Consider the following 14,156-nt stretch of genomic DNA (forward strand, 5'->3'; position numbering starts at 1 on the left):
GCCAACTATTTTCGAAGAGTTTTGCAATTTTTTTTTATCACAGCCAGCAACAATTTTGTGCAAGCGTTGAAACTCGACGATTCTGTTCGTGCTGTTTGAAAACCATTTGTGTAACTCCTTGACCGTGATGTCTAAATATTTCGGTAGAATATCACACGCATGTTCAGCACAAAGGTGCAATGAATGCGAAAGGTAAGTGTTTCATGTCCTCCTTTAACCGAGAAGAAAGTGTTTTATTTATTCCAGCCATTGTTTTTTCTTAAGTTATTCAACATTACGTTACCAGCTTTAAGTTGATGTATAAGACACTTTGTCATATGCTCGGCGGTTCCATTTGCTATGTAGTTAGAATAGACGGTAAAAAGATTAGATTTAGGTCCTGGCTAAAGTAGCTCACCATGAGACACATGACTTTAGTTGTTTCATCCAAAATTTTAAGTATAAGTTGTTGCAAAAGGCATGGCGACAAAACATTCATGATAAGTCCTATATGTAAACATATATGGAACAATTAACGCCGTAAAAATTTCAATGAATTTATATATCAAATTAAAAAGAAATTGAAAATAGCTGTGCATATTGTGCGGTGCAGTTTGACATTTTTCAAAACTTGAGAGGTTTTGTCTAAATCAATAATCACCTCACACAAATGATCTACTGAATGAATACCACAGTGTTCCGCATTGAATGCAGCTATTTTAAGATCAGTAAACAGTGAGGAACTTAATTTTTGGCACAGATGGCATGTCAAGATTTGGCACCGTTTTTTTCCATTAAATATGGCGATATTTAAATACTAATTTTATTTATATTCATTAATCAATTTGCAACAGAATTCGATTTATTTCATTATTGTCTCTCTTCCCATTAATTAAATAAAATTAAAAAAGTAATAAAACAGCCTTATTTGCCGAAACAAAATTATTGGAACAGTTAACAAAAAATCTTAAGTATAATGAAAAATAACGATTTTAAACAAAAAATTAATATTTAGTGGCTAAGCCTTTATGTTGTATTACAGCTTCCAAACGCCTTGGGTGGTTTCCGGGCCAATTTTGTGACACTCCTCTACAAGCCCCCCTCAATCTCCTCAGGCCCAATACCTGGGATTGATCTTGGATAAGCGGCTCACGTGGAGGCAACACACCACCAAAATAGCAGCAGCATGCCGTGGAAAACTCAGAAAGCTAAACTGGATGCTAAAGTCCACCAGCAAGCTGAGCCTCAGTAACAAAGTGCTGCTATACAAAGCAATAGTTGTTCCTGCTATGACCTATTGCATCCAGATATGGGGTACTGCGTCCGACTCTAACGTTATGAAAGTGCAAAGGGTCCAAAACCGGGCGCTGCGCACAATCACAAATGCACCCTGGTTTGCTAGGAATGCAGACATCGCTAACGACCTCAAAATGCTACCAGTGAGGGAGCAGATCAACAGGCACTCAAGTCGGTACAATGAACGGCTTCTGGCCCACACCAACCACCTAGCGGCATCATTGGCCATCCCCATGTCCAGACGAAGACTGAAGAGACGACATCCAGGTGACCTTTGGTTAAGAGGGAGGCAAAGAACCCGAGTCCTACACCAATAACTGAAATGCCTTTGTAAATTATAAATTGTTTACCGTTTACTGTTATGTTTCCATGTTAGGTTTGTTGTTAGTGTTAGTCCCTACGTTTTATAATCATTGATTTGGTTGATTAACGTATAATTAAATTTGAACTTATATAAAAAAAAAAAAAAAACCTCTACAAGCCCCACTTTCAGCTCGGCCTTAGTCGAAATGGAGCGTTTTTTTACGCGCCTGTCCAATTCTTCCCACAAATGTTACATGGGGTTCTGATCTGGATCATGATATGCCAGCCACATGCGCACATCATGAGCCGTATGTTTTGGGTCGTTGTCATGTTGAAATATAAATTTAAGTTTTCGTCCCTTTTTTTTTTAGATTTCTCTTTAAAATATCTAAATAATAGTTTTTGTCCATTATGCCCTCTATAAATGGGAGTTCTCCGATACCGGCGGCCATCCGATTGAAAAATTGTTGAACTTACTTTCATCAGAAAAGATCACGTTGTTCCAAAAATCAATTGGCTTGCTTAAAGAATCTTTAGTATATGCTAAACCCTTCCGTTGATTGACTTTGGAAATTAGTGGTTTTCGTCTAGCAACGCGGCACTTGTAGTTTGCTTCATGTAGTGTCCTCCGAACCGTAATAGGGTGAATATCCTTGCCGAAAAAATTTGTTTACTTCTGCTGGGATCTGCGTGGAAGAGATTTCACCTTCAGCTTTCGGATTATGTTGGCGCGTTCACGTTCGGTCAAAGCCTTAGGTCGCCCTCATCAACGATGAGGCTCCCTTAAAGCGCAGATACGGGCATGACATTGCCGCATTAATTAGAGACTTCATTAAAGACAGCGCTATAGAGTTTTACACAAGTGCGAGCAAGATGACTATATGGCGCTCTAATGCATTAGCTACTTCATTGGCGCGATAATCGATATATCTACATAGAAATACTAGATACTCGATGACAAAATACGGGTTTAATGAAGCAAATTGTAATTGAAAAATGTATTAGTCAGCTCATTGACAGTATGGTCTCACAATGAGAATTTTATTTTTATATAATTTCGCTGGTTTTTTGAACTGAAAAATATCAGAAAATTAGCAAAAATAATATGTTTTGCGGTGGCAAGGTTTTTGCGGTGTAAAATTAATAAAAATTTTTTTTTGGTAATAATTAAAAAAATTTTAGGCACCATAGGTTAAAAACATAAATTTAAACGATTCTGCATTTATTTATGCAAGAATACTTCGACGAGGAATTCAGAAATTCATAGTAATACGCCGCGAATGGTGGCCGTTTTTTTGTTTACATTTTACGGTCGGTGTGACCGTAGTCGTATTACCAAAATAATCCAAGCAAAATTCAAGCCAAATTACACAAAATTACACATATAGTGGTCTCTTTCAAGGTTCTAATGAAGTAGCTAATTAATGAAAACTGCATTAGTGTATCATATGGGCATGAACAATGCTCCGGATGGTAAAATGGCTTTATCCATAATCTCCCCAATCTGAACATATAATTGCCTTGATTGTGCAAATACATAATGATCTTTCTTTGTGATTCGGTGGTTTCCTTTTGTTTTCCGCTCGTTTTGGTAAAATTTGCTAATTTTACTCGGAAACAAGAAAGGAAGCTAACTTCGGCGTGCCGAAGTTTGTATACCCTTGCAGATATTATTTCATTACATTTTACCTATACTTATTATGTTTACAGTTTGGCATTCCCAGCTTTACATTTTCTCTACATCTGCCGATCGCTTCTATGGCAGCTATGTATATGACATAGTCCGAGATTTTTATGAAATTTATACCAAAATTCTTAAATAATAAAAAAAGCTCATATCTCAGAGTAGATAAAAATACGTTGAAAAGCACAGAAATTAAATTTTTTTTCCTATTAATTTCCTGATCGTTCCTATGGCAGCTATAAGATATAGTCGTCCGATTTGCATAAAATTTTTACCAAAATTCTGGAATAATCAGGCCTGCTCCGGTAATCGAAAACGGCAAGATTTTTTTTGGCCGGAATGAAAAGTACATGGCTTTTTTTATATGAAATCAGATCTTATTTACAAAAGGAAAAAGTGATTTATTGATGTTTATTCCACACCACAAGATCATTCTGACACGGAGTTATTTAAAAAAAAAAATTATTTCTGACCCCACCTCAGATTTGACAACAAAATTTTTGCCGTGTTCAACCAGTTTTCTCGTTTTGGCGATAGGTTGATAAGTTCACCGCAAAAAGTTATCGCCGAGGTTGCCATATCGTTGGTGGAACGAAGCAGCCAATTATAAATACTTATAAAATATAAATGAATACATTAATAACTTTAAAGGAGAACCAAAATGGTTGTTTATAATTAATGCTATTAAATGTAATAACTTAAATGGTCCAAATTAACCAAATAATTATCTGAGACCACCGGAATTAAAACTGTGAAAAGCGCGGCAGCATCTTAGATGCCTAGATTTACTTAACTCTAGCATTTTTTGCCTTTTTCTTGCTTAGAAAAAGGGCAATTGTAAATATAAAAGGCAGTACTTTACGTTGTTTGCATATTACCAAAAACACAAGTTACCTGCTTGAGCAGTGAGAAAACGAAACATTCCGATAGCAGAAATTTGCCAGCTAAAAACGAAAACGGTTCGTTTTCGCCCAAAACGAAATCGAAAAAATTTTACGATTACCGGAGTAGGCCTGTATATAAGCATAACAAGTTAGTCTGTTTGTTTAAGAACTTAAGCCTTTCTAAAAAGCAGTCAAGTATATTTGGTATTTCAAAAAACTGTTTTAAATTAAATTTTAATGGAAAAATTTCACCTTTTCTTTTTTTAGACCTTAAAGTCATTTTGTTTTTAAATCTTTGCGAACTTACTCTGTCATCTATTGTAATTATAAGAGGGTCTTGATACATATTTTTTCCTCTTAGAATTTTTAATAATTTGTATTCATTGCTCGCAGTTTAAAACGGATTTTTAAAAAAATTTAAGATGTGGTCAATATTAAAATGTTCATTATCTCCTAAATTGGAACGAACTGTTCGTAGTTCTCTTACTAGAGGTGTTGTAATATGTTTCTGAATTTCCTTTTGCAATTTGAATACGTCCTGACGAGGAATACTTAGTTTTGAACAAATGGATAATGTGATTTTTTCGCTGTTATTCAGCAAATTTGTACTGTTCTGTTCGCAGTTGAGGTCAATATCTGACCTACTTAAACTTGTTTCTATTTCGAGAGAAGAGATCTGAGATTCCGATGATTGGCTTTGGAAAATTGGGCTATTTGTGGACAATGTTGGTACAGGATATCTAACAGGGCTATGGCTATTGCTATGCAAATTTTTGTTCCGCATATGTTTTTTAAAGGATTTTATATTGGAAAATGATTGATGACAGGCTAAAAAACTGTTTGAGGGTAGGTTTTCTACGTTTTCAGTTTTTTTCTCGTGCACAGAACAAATACTTTCAAAGTTAAAGTTAAATAAATTTGTAAACTAATTTTTTAAATATGTTTTTAAGGCATTGCATCCATCAATTTTCAATTAATTATTAATAAATTAATTAAGAAATTAATGAGTATTCTTTTAAAATCGAGTTTATTAAATATATTCAAGGAAATATATATATATTAATAATATTTAATAATTCATAGAAATTATAGAGAATCATTTCATATTAATACTCACCGCTAGATACACTCTCCAAAACTGCATATTGTGCGTCGCTGGTTGCATCGTCTTGTAATTCGACTGTAAAATAATTTATTAATAATGACTATATGAATCGGTTTGAGTTTTAAGGAACTTACCATATTCTGCCAAAGACATATTTCTGTGGTATGGAGAAAAGGAAATAATTGCAGATGAGTTGTCTATATTTTTTAGTGCAACAGCCGTGCTCGTTATATCAGTATGCAAAAAAAAAAACAAGAAAGGAAGCTAAGGAAGCACGCCGAAGTTTGTATACCCATGCAGATAAGTTTTGATATTTATATTATGAATTAGAATGCTGAAAACACACAAAAAAAAAGAGTTTTACCTTTACTTATTATGTTTACAGTTTGACAGTTACAGTTATACATTCACGGCTTTACATTTTCTCTAGTTGAAAAACAACGAAGATATAATTTTTTTCTATTATTTTCCCTATCGTTCCTATGGCAGCTATAAGATATAGTCGTCCGATTTTCATAAAATGTTTACCAAAATTCTGGAATAATATAAAATGGTTATATCTCAAAAATGATGGAATAATATTGAAAAACAGCCAAGTTATAATGTTTTTTCTAAAAATTGATCCAAGTTTTGTATGGCAGCTATATGATATAGTCGTCCGATCCAGCCCATTCCGACATATATAGCAGTGAGAGTATATAGAAGACTATATGCAAAGTTTCATTCAGATAACTTTAAAACTGAGGGACTAGTTTGCGTAGAAACGGACAGACGGACGGACGGACGGACAGACGGAAGGGCGGACAGACGGACATGGCTAGATCGACTCGGCTGTTGATCCTGATCAAGAATATATATACTTTATAGGGTCGAAAAGGTCTCCTTCACTGCGCTGCAAACTGACTGAAATTATAATACCCTGCAAGGGTATAAAAAGCACCTCCAAGGCAAGAGATATCGCACAAATGAGGAGGTGATTGCCGATACTGAGGCCTATTCTGAGGGCAAAAGTTCAGCCTTCTACAAAAATGGTATCGAAAGGTTGGAGAACCGCTGGCTAAGTGTGCAGCCGTAGGAGGAAACTACATTGATGAATAAAACTAAATTTTTAGAAAAAAAAAGTGTTTTTCCTTCTTAAGCCGGGAACTTATTGAGCTGTGTGGTAAAAGTTAACCTGCCTGGCTACGAACCATACATTGCCAATAACCCTAGCGACACCGCAAAATGTGGCTAAGCTATTATTATACGGAAAAGTATCGTCCATACTCAACAGGCACCCATCGCAAGCCTGTCCATTCAAGCTGCTTCTGCAAGTGTGCAGACCAATCGTGGATGCATTGGTATTTACTCCTTATACTTACCAGAGAGCGGCAGCAAACCACCGGATAAACACCGAGTATTTTTGACACCCGAGTTCTTTTTCGGCAACGAGAATAGGGTGCGAGTAAACACTCGACAATAATTCTCGTATATTTGTGCGAGTCTTATTTTGATTCGATGTGTTTGTTGAAGTTGAGCGAGTAATGCTCACAAGAGAAGTGAGTAACAACGAGAACACAATACTCGAGCCAAAAACAACAACCGGTGACTAGATGCTCTAGTTCATTTTTGTGATTCCTTTTGCAACCTGGTAAAAACAAAATTAACAAGAAAGGAAGCTAACTTCGGCACGCCGAAGTTTGTATACCCTTGCAGATTGGTTTTGATGTTTATATTATAGATTTAAATGATGAAAACACTCACAAAACAGAGTTTCATTACATTTTACCTATACTTATTATGTTTACAGTTTGACAGTTACAGTTTTACATTCCCAGCCTTACATTTTCTCTACATCTACCGATCGTTTCTATGGCAGCTATATGATATAGTTGTCCGATTTTTATAAAATTTATACCAAAATTCTAAAATAATAAAATAAGCTTATATCTCAGAGTAGATGAAAATACGTTGAAAAACAACGAAGTTATAATTTTTTTCCTAATAATTTCCCGATCGTTCCTATGGCAGCTATAAGATATAGTCGTCCGATTTTCGTGAAATTTTTACCAAAATTCAGAAATAATATAAAATGGCCATATCTAAAAAATGGTGCAAAAATGTTTAAAAACATCCAAGTTATAATTTTTTTTCTAAAAATTTATCGATCATTTGTATGGCAGCTATATGATATAGTCGTCCGATCCGGCCCGTTCCGACATATATAGCAGTGAGAGTATATAGAAGACTATGTGCAAAGTTTCATTCAGATAGCTTTAAAACTCAGGGACTAGTTTGCGTAGAAACGGACAGGTGGACAGACGGACAGACGGACAGACGGACATGGCTAGATCGACTCGGCTGTTGATGCTGATCAAGAATATATATACTTTATAGGGTCGGAAAAGTCTCCTTCACTGCGTTGCAAACTTCTGACTGAAATTATAATACCCTGCAAGGGTATAAAAATACAGTATACATTTCCTGATTTCTTGTTATTTTAATTAACCAAAAATAATAACACATATGGTACATAGTTTAGTCTACATTCCCTTTCAGTTTCAATTTGATATTTTAGTTCATATAATTTCATAATTTTTTTTGTTTCATTTCTTCTTCCTTTTCATTTGTTCTGTTCTTAAAGTTCGGAAATATTCATATTTTTTTTAAAACGAGTGCAAAAATATTATACTGTCAACAGATTTGGGAGACAGTCTATTTCGTTTTTCAGTAATAATATGCCTGCCAACGAAAAAACCCTTTCAGCGGCGGCACTGCTTCCAGGTATAGCATGGAGTGTAAAGGCAAGCTTCGACAACCGAGGGTAATTGAACTCGTTAGCTTTCCACCAGTCGATAGCTCCAAACTGTTCGGTTATTGGTACCCTTTCCTTGCAACATCTGTCTATTTCTTCCAGTGCAATTAACTTCGTGGCAATTAAAGTTCTTGAAACGGGTGATTGAAATTGAGTTGTGAGTAAGTTGTTTGGGCTATTTGAGCTTTCTGCATTGGGCGGAAAACTATCTGTATTTTTAGTACAGAGCTATTGAATGTTTCAATCTGATCAGCACAGAATAATTTTATTTCAATTAGGTCATCCTGTTCCATGAGGGCTGCAGGTGGATACAAAAAAAATGCTGCCTTACATTTTCTTTTTCAAATTTCCCGAATCTATGTATGTTGTTTTTTAATGTTTGTGCAGTTTCAGTCATCTTGCAATTTTTTTGTCTCTAGCGTCACCTAACATTGGTTTGGTGACGCTAAAGACGATTTTCACGTGCGTTGACAAGAGCGAGAAGAGTGTGATTATCGTCGTTGACCCAAAAGTAAAAGTACCGAATGCTTAACGAACGAGTGGGTAAAGCACACAAAAACTACTAGGGTGACTTCAAAACACCCGAGTATTTTTTGTGTGCTTTACCCACACGCTCGTTTACTTATGTTATGTACATACATATCGAGAGTGATACGTACAAGTTGTGTTTTCTACGCGCTCCGCTAGTCTATCCTTTAAAGACTGTTAAAAAGTGCCAGACATCCTGGAAAAAGTGTGCAAGTGTAGTGCGAGACTCCTAGGGTCATAGCTACGTACCCGGATCGTGCCTGGATTTCGGCTTCCACTGGGCTCCAGACGCCCAAAAGTCCCGGCATCCAGATCGGCGCAGGAACCTGGAGGTAAGGGGAGGGGGAATCTCTCACCTCTCTTCCCAGCAAAACGCCTTCCACTTTCACTACTCTTTCGCGGTTTCCACTTTCCACGAGCCTTTTTTCCCCGCGTTTTCTTTTGCCACACACACACAGCTGATCGCAGCTGATCGTAGTGTTGCGCAACGCCAACGCAGGAGCTTCTACAGCCGCGCTTAACAGCACGACACATTTAGTGTTGGAAAGCGCTCGCGGCCAAGCTTCCAGCCCTACCTCAAGTAGTGTTGGAAAACGAGATCAGCCCGCGCAAATTCGAAAATTTAAATTAAAAGTTAAGCCAAGTGCTGGCCTTTTAATTTAACCCGCAACTTGCACGAGCAGCTGGAAGGCCAATCTACACGGTCCCAGTTTCCGCACCTGGCCCCATTTGGGAAAAAAAGGCAGAAGGCCGCGGATCTGGCCATCATCCAACCCCTCCGCTGCGGCGGCCTCAAAAGGGGCTCTGGGGACCGAGAAGGAGCGGTATAACTCCCATCAAGCATCCGCTCGGGGAAATCCCTGTGCACCGAGGGATCCCAAAAAAGGAGCAGGTGCGATGAGCAAGGCTAAGCCAACAGGCCGGGACGATGAGACCCAGGCCCTAGCGATAGCGAGAGCCGAGGAGGAGCTCCTGCTAAGCTTCCAAAGGTCGAAGCAAAAGGTGCACCACTCGCCACCCGCGGGCAGCAACGAGACGCACCCGATGTCAGCGCCGCCGAAAATGCATGCGCCGATATTCACCTTCGACGAAGAGGAGGAAGAGGTGGCCACTCCCAAGAGATGCCGGGATGCAGCGAGTCCAGATGGAAAGCAAACGGGGGCCAACAAGAAGCAAAGGGTCGAAGCAAACACGGCCGTTCTAGTGGAGAGACTGGGCGCAATGCTGGACGAAATGGTGACCAAGTTCACCGACACGAAAGGCAACAACAAGAAGGTGGTCCGCCACGTTACGCAGGGGACGATCGACGCGATGATCGCTATGAAGAAGCTGCAGCTTGACATCAGCGCGTCATTGGCCGGCGGCCACACCAAGGGCTCCACGGCTTGCGCAAGCCAGCAGACCACCCCCACGCTGTCTGGCACGGCCCCTAGTGCTACACCCGCGAGCAGCCGTGTAACTACGGCATGGCAGCAGGTCAAGCACAAGCCAAAGCCCAAAGCACCCCACGCAATGGCGGAGAGCAGAGCCCAAAAAGAGGAGCAGGCCCCTCGCACCATGAAGCCCAGGAAGCAGCGCTCCGATGCCATCCTGATTAAGTGCAGTGAAGGATCCTATGCAGACATGCTGAGGATTGTTAAGACGGAGCCCTCACTCCAAGGACTCAAGGAAGACGTGCAAGGCCTGCGAAGGACTGCCAATGGCGGACTCCTTGTACGGATGCAGAAGTCCCTCGACCCATCCACACAGCAGCTGCAAGCGGCCCTCAAAACGGCCATCTCCGGCAAGGCGGAGGTGACCGTCATGCAGGAGACGGTCCAGGTGGAGATCCGTGATCTTGATGACTTGACCAGCGGGGAGGAGGTCACAATGGCACTATTTGCGGGAGAGGACTGCGACATCCCAAGCGACACTGCGCCCAGAATGCGGAAAGCGTTTGGAGGAACGCAAATTGCGACGGTAAGCCTGAGACCCGAGCACGCGCGGAGACTGCTCGAGAAGGGCAAGATCCGAATTGGATGGGTAGTATGCCGCATCCGGGAGAAATTGGAGCCGAGGCGCTGCTATAAATGCATGGGCTTCGGTCACACCTCGGCAAGATGCCGCGCTTCTGAAGCTACGGCCAAAGCCACACAGGAAGCATGTTTTAAATGTGGAGGCACCGGCCACAAGCACTATACGTGCCAGGGCAAGCCCAGATGCATTCTATGCACGCGAGGTGGCAAGACTGCGAGAGACGCAGAGCACGCGACCCTGAGCAGGATCTGCCCCGAGTACGTGAAGGCGGCCAAAAACAATATCAATGGTTAGGGTTCTTCAACTCAACCTTAACCACTGTAGATCAGCCCAAGATCTACTGACCCAGACGGTCAGCGAGCAGAACATCGACGTCGCTATACTGAGCGAGCCCTACCGGCCAAAACCAGAAGGAGTCTGGCAACAAAGCACCAATGGCGGCGCAGCCATTTGGAGCTGCGGGCAGCCCCCGTGCCACCTAGCGCAGAGGGCGACGAGGCCTGGCTATGCCAGGGCTAAGTTTCAAGGGACAACCATATACAGTTGCTACCTAGCCCCGAGCTTGCACACAGACGAGTTCAGGGAGATAGTGCAAGAGATCGCCCAAGATGCTCGCGGACGATCACCGGTGATAATCGCTGGAGACTTTAATGCATGGTCCACAGCCTGGGGGAGTACGAGAACGACCCAGCGCGGAACTATCATCCTTGACGCCTTTTCCACCCTGGATGTCTGCCTACTAAATGATGGAAGAAGATGCACATTTAGCAAGTCAGGTCGTGAGTCATACATTGACCTGACCTTCGCCAGTCCAGAGCTCACCAGGAACAGCTACTGGGAAGTCACCCACCTGCTCACCTATAGCGATCACGCGGCAATCGTCTTCCAAACGAGACAAAATCAGCTTCACCAAACCAGCCGGGAAACTGCCTACAGGGTACACACCCTAAACTCCGAGGTGCTCCTAAGCTGCATGGATGCCAACACCATTACAGGCGAGGCAAACACCTGCGCGGATGTCATATCCGCCAGGATCAAGGCAGCCTGCGACGCGGCAATGGAGAAATCCACCAAGGGAGGCGGAAGGCGACCAGTCCCCTGGTGGAACCAGGAAATAGCTTCAGCCAGAAGCAAATGTCTCGCTGCAAGGCGGAAATGCCAAAGAAGCCGAGGACGCACCACGCAGGAGCTGTACGAGTCACGGTACAGGGAAATGAAAAAGGCCCTCAAGGTGGCGATCAGGACCAGCAAGCACAAGTGTTTCCAGGAGCTTTGCGATGCGGCTGACAAAGAACCGTTTGGCTCAGCCTACAAAATGGTTACGGGTAAGCTAACCAGGCAGCCGACTCCAACCTCCCAGCAGCATCTGGGAACAATAGTTGACACGCTGTTCCCGCCACAGCCGCCACTAAGACTACCCAGCGTGGCTGCGGGCGAACCGATCCCCACCTGCGAAGAGGAAGTCCTTAGCGCGCTGACAAGCTGCCAAGCATCTAAGGCCCCCGGACCAGATGGCATTCCCAATGCAGCTCTGCATGCCATAGTGAAGGCTTACCCGAAGCTATTTGTGCAGCTGTATAACACATGCATTGCTGAGAAAACCTTCCCAAGAGCTTGGAAGCAGCAGAGACTCGTGCTCATCCCGAAGCCTGGCAAGCTGAACGACGACCCGTCCTCATTTCGGCCCCTATGCATGCTGAATACGATTGGCAAAATATTCGAGCGCATCATAGGCAACAAACTAGAGAGGGAAATCGAGGAGCGCGGTGCCCTATCAACCCATCAGCACGGTTTCCGCAAGAAGCGAAGCACCATTGATGCGATCCGCGAGGTAACACAGCTTGCGGAAAAGGCCATTGAAGGCGAAAGATGGCAAGGAGGCTCCAAGAAGTACTGCCTCGTATGCACCTTGGACGTCAAAAACGCGTTCAACTCTGCAAATTGGAGTCTAATCCTCCAAGCACTCCAGCGTGGCGGCATATCTGGCTACATTATCCAGCTGATTGCCGATTACTTCAAGGACCGCGTCCTGCTATACAGCTCCGACGCCGGAAAACAGATACATCACGTGACAGGAGGCGTACCCCAAGGCTCAGTCCTCGGGCCACTTCTGTGGAACGTCATGTATGACGACATACTGAGGCTGCCACTACCCGAAGGTTGCTCTGTAATTGGCTTTGCAGACGATATCGCGCTTGTCACGGTGGAGAAACACCTATCAGACGTCTCTACTAAATGTAGCCATGCGATAGACATTCTGATGTCGTGGCTAGCAGACAACGGTCTCTCCCTTGCCGAGCAGAAAACGGAGGCCGTACTTATCAGTAGCCGAAAGATTGTCGAGAAGGTGAACTTCCGGGTCGGCTCGACCACCATCGAGTCAAGCCCGACGGTTAAATACCTTGGGGTCCTGATCGACCACAGGCTCAACTACAAGTGTCACTTGGAGTACGCAGCGGCCAAGGCGTCCAAGGCCACTGCCGCCATCTCGAGGATGATGGCCAACACGCGCGGTCCTAGGCAGCACAGTAGACGGCTGATATCAACAGTCGTGACGTCAACTCTACTCTACGCCGCACCGATATGGTCGGAGGCCATGCTGGTTGCGAGCTACAGCCGCCAATGCAGGACGGTGTATCGACGCTGCGCGCTGCGCATCTCCAGCTGCTTCTGCACGGTCTCTGAAGAAGCTGCGCTGGTGGTAGCCGGATCGATCCCTATCGACCTGCTGGCAGCGGAACGCAGGACCGGTAACTCGGGCAGCAGAACCCAGAGGAGCACCACTGTCGCAAGGTGGCAGGCGAGGTGGGATAACGCGAGCACTGGACGCTGGACACATCGGCTCATCCCCGATCTGGATCAGTGGATACACAGACGTCACGGGCAAGTAGACTTCTACACAACGCAGCTGATCACGGGCCACGGATGCTTCAAGGCCTATCTTCACAGATTTAAGCACGAGGCCGACCCATCCTGCGACTATTGCGGCGGTGCATCCGTTGCGGATGCAGAACACGCCTTCTTCGAGTGTCCGCTTTTCCGCGCGGAAAGAGAGGCAGCAGAGGCAACAACCAACCGTCGCCTTACACCCGAGACCATAATTGGGTGTATGCTGGAGACCCCATCCAACTGGGATGCGGTTACGGACATGGCAGCAACCGTCATGAGGGAGCTAAGGCGCCGGGAGCAGACCCGACGCACTGAGGGCCTTAGATGAGCGGCAACCTGACCGCCAGCCACCCCGCGAAGTATAGCTTCGCGGCAGTCCCGCGGGAGTGGACTCCTTCTTCAAAACTTCCACTATCCAAATTTTTTGTAAAAATACTTCCTGTTCATCTTTAAAAAAAAAAAAAAAAAAAAAAAAATGTGTGCTTCAACTACTCGCTCGTTTAGTTATGTGTGTGAGTGCCACCAGCACCGAGCAACGAAAAGTACCGGGTATAAAATGCATAAAAACCATCGATGAAAACGTAATCGGGTGCTCGGTAGACATTCCACTCGTTATTCTTTTGCAAGTTTATGTATGTGCGACTCGTTTACTATATTTGCCGGTGGTAAGAAGCACCG

General features: G+C 43.1%; 1 protein-coding gene across 1 annotated transcript; it reads left to right on the forward strand.

The window, feature by feature from the left end:
* Positions 1–1,268: 1,268 nt before the first annotated feature.
* LOC138928410 (uncharacterized) lies at positions 1,269–13,806 on the forward strand. The gene is made up of 4 exons (XM_070285481.1): positions 1,269–1,542; positions 6,178–6,322; positions 9,257–10,846; positions 10,914–13,806. Exons 1-4 carry the CDS (start codon positions 1,269–1,271, stop codon positions 13,804–13,806), a joined length of 4,902 nt encoding a protein of 1,633 aa, XP_070141582.1.
* Positions 13,807–14,156: the final 350 nt, after the last annotated feature.

The sequence above is a fragment of the Drosophila kikkawai genome, chromosome 2L (genome assembly GCF_030179895.1).
Source record: "Drosophila kikkawai strain 14028-0561.14 chromosome 2L, DkikHiC1v2, whole genome shotgun sequence".
NCBI lineage: Eukaryota > Metazoa > Arthropoda > Insecta > Diptera > Drosophilidae > Drosophila > Drosophila kikkawai.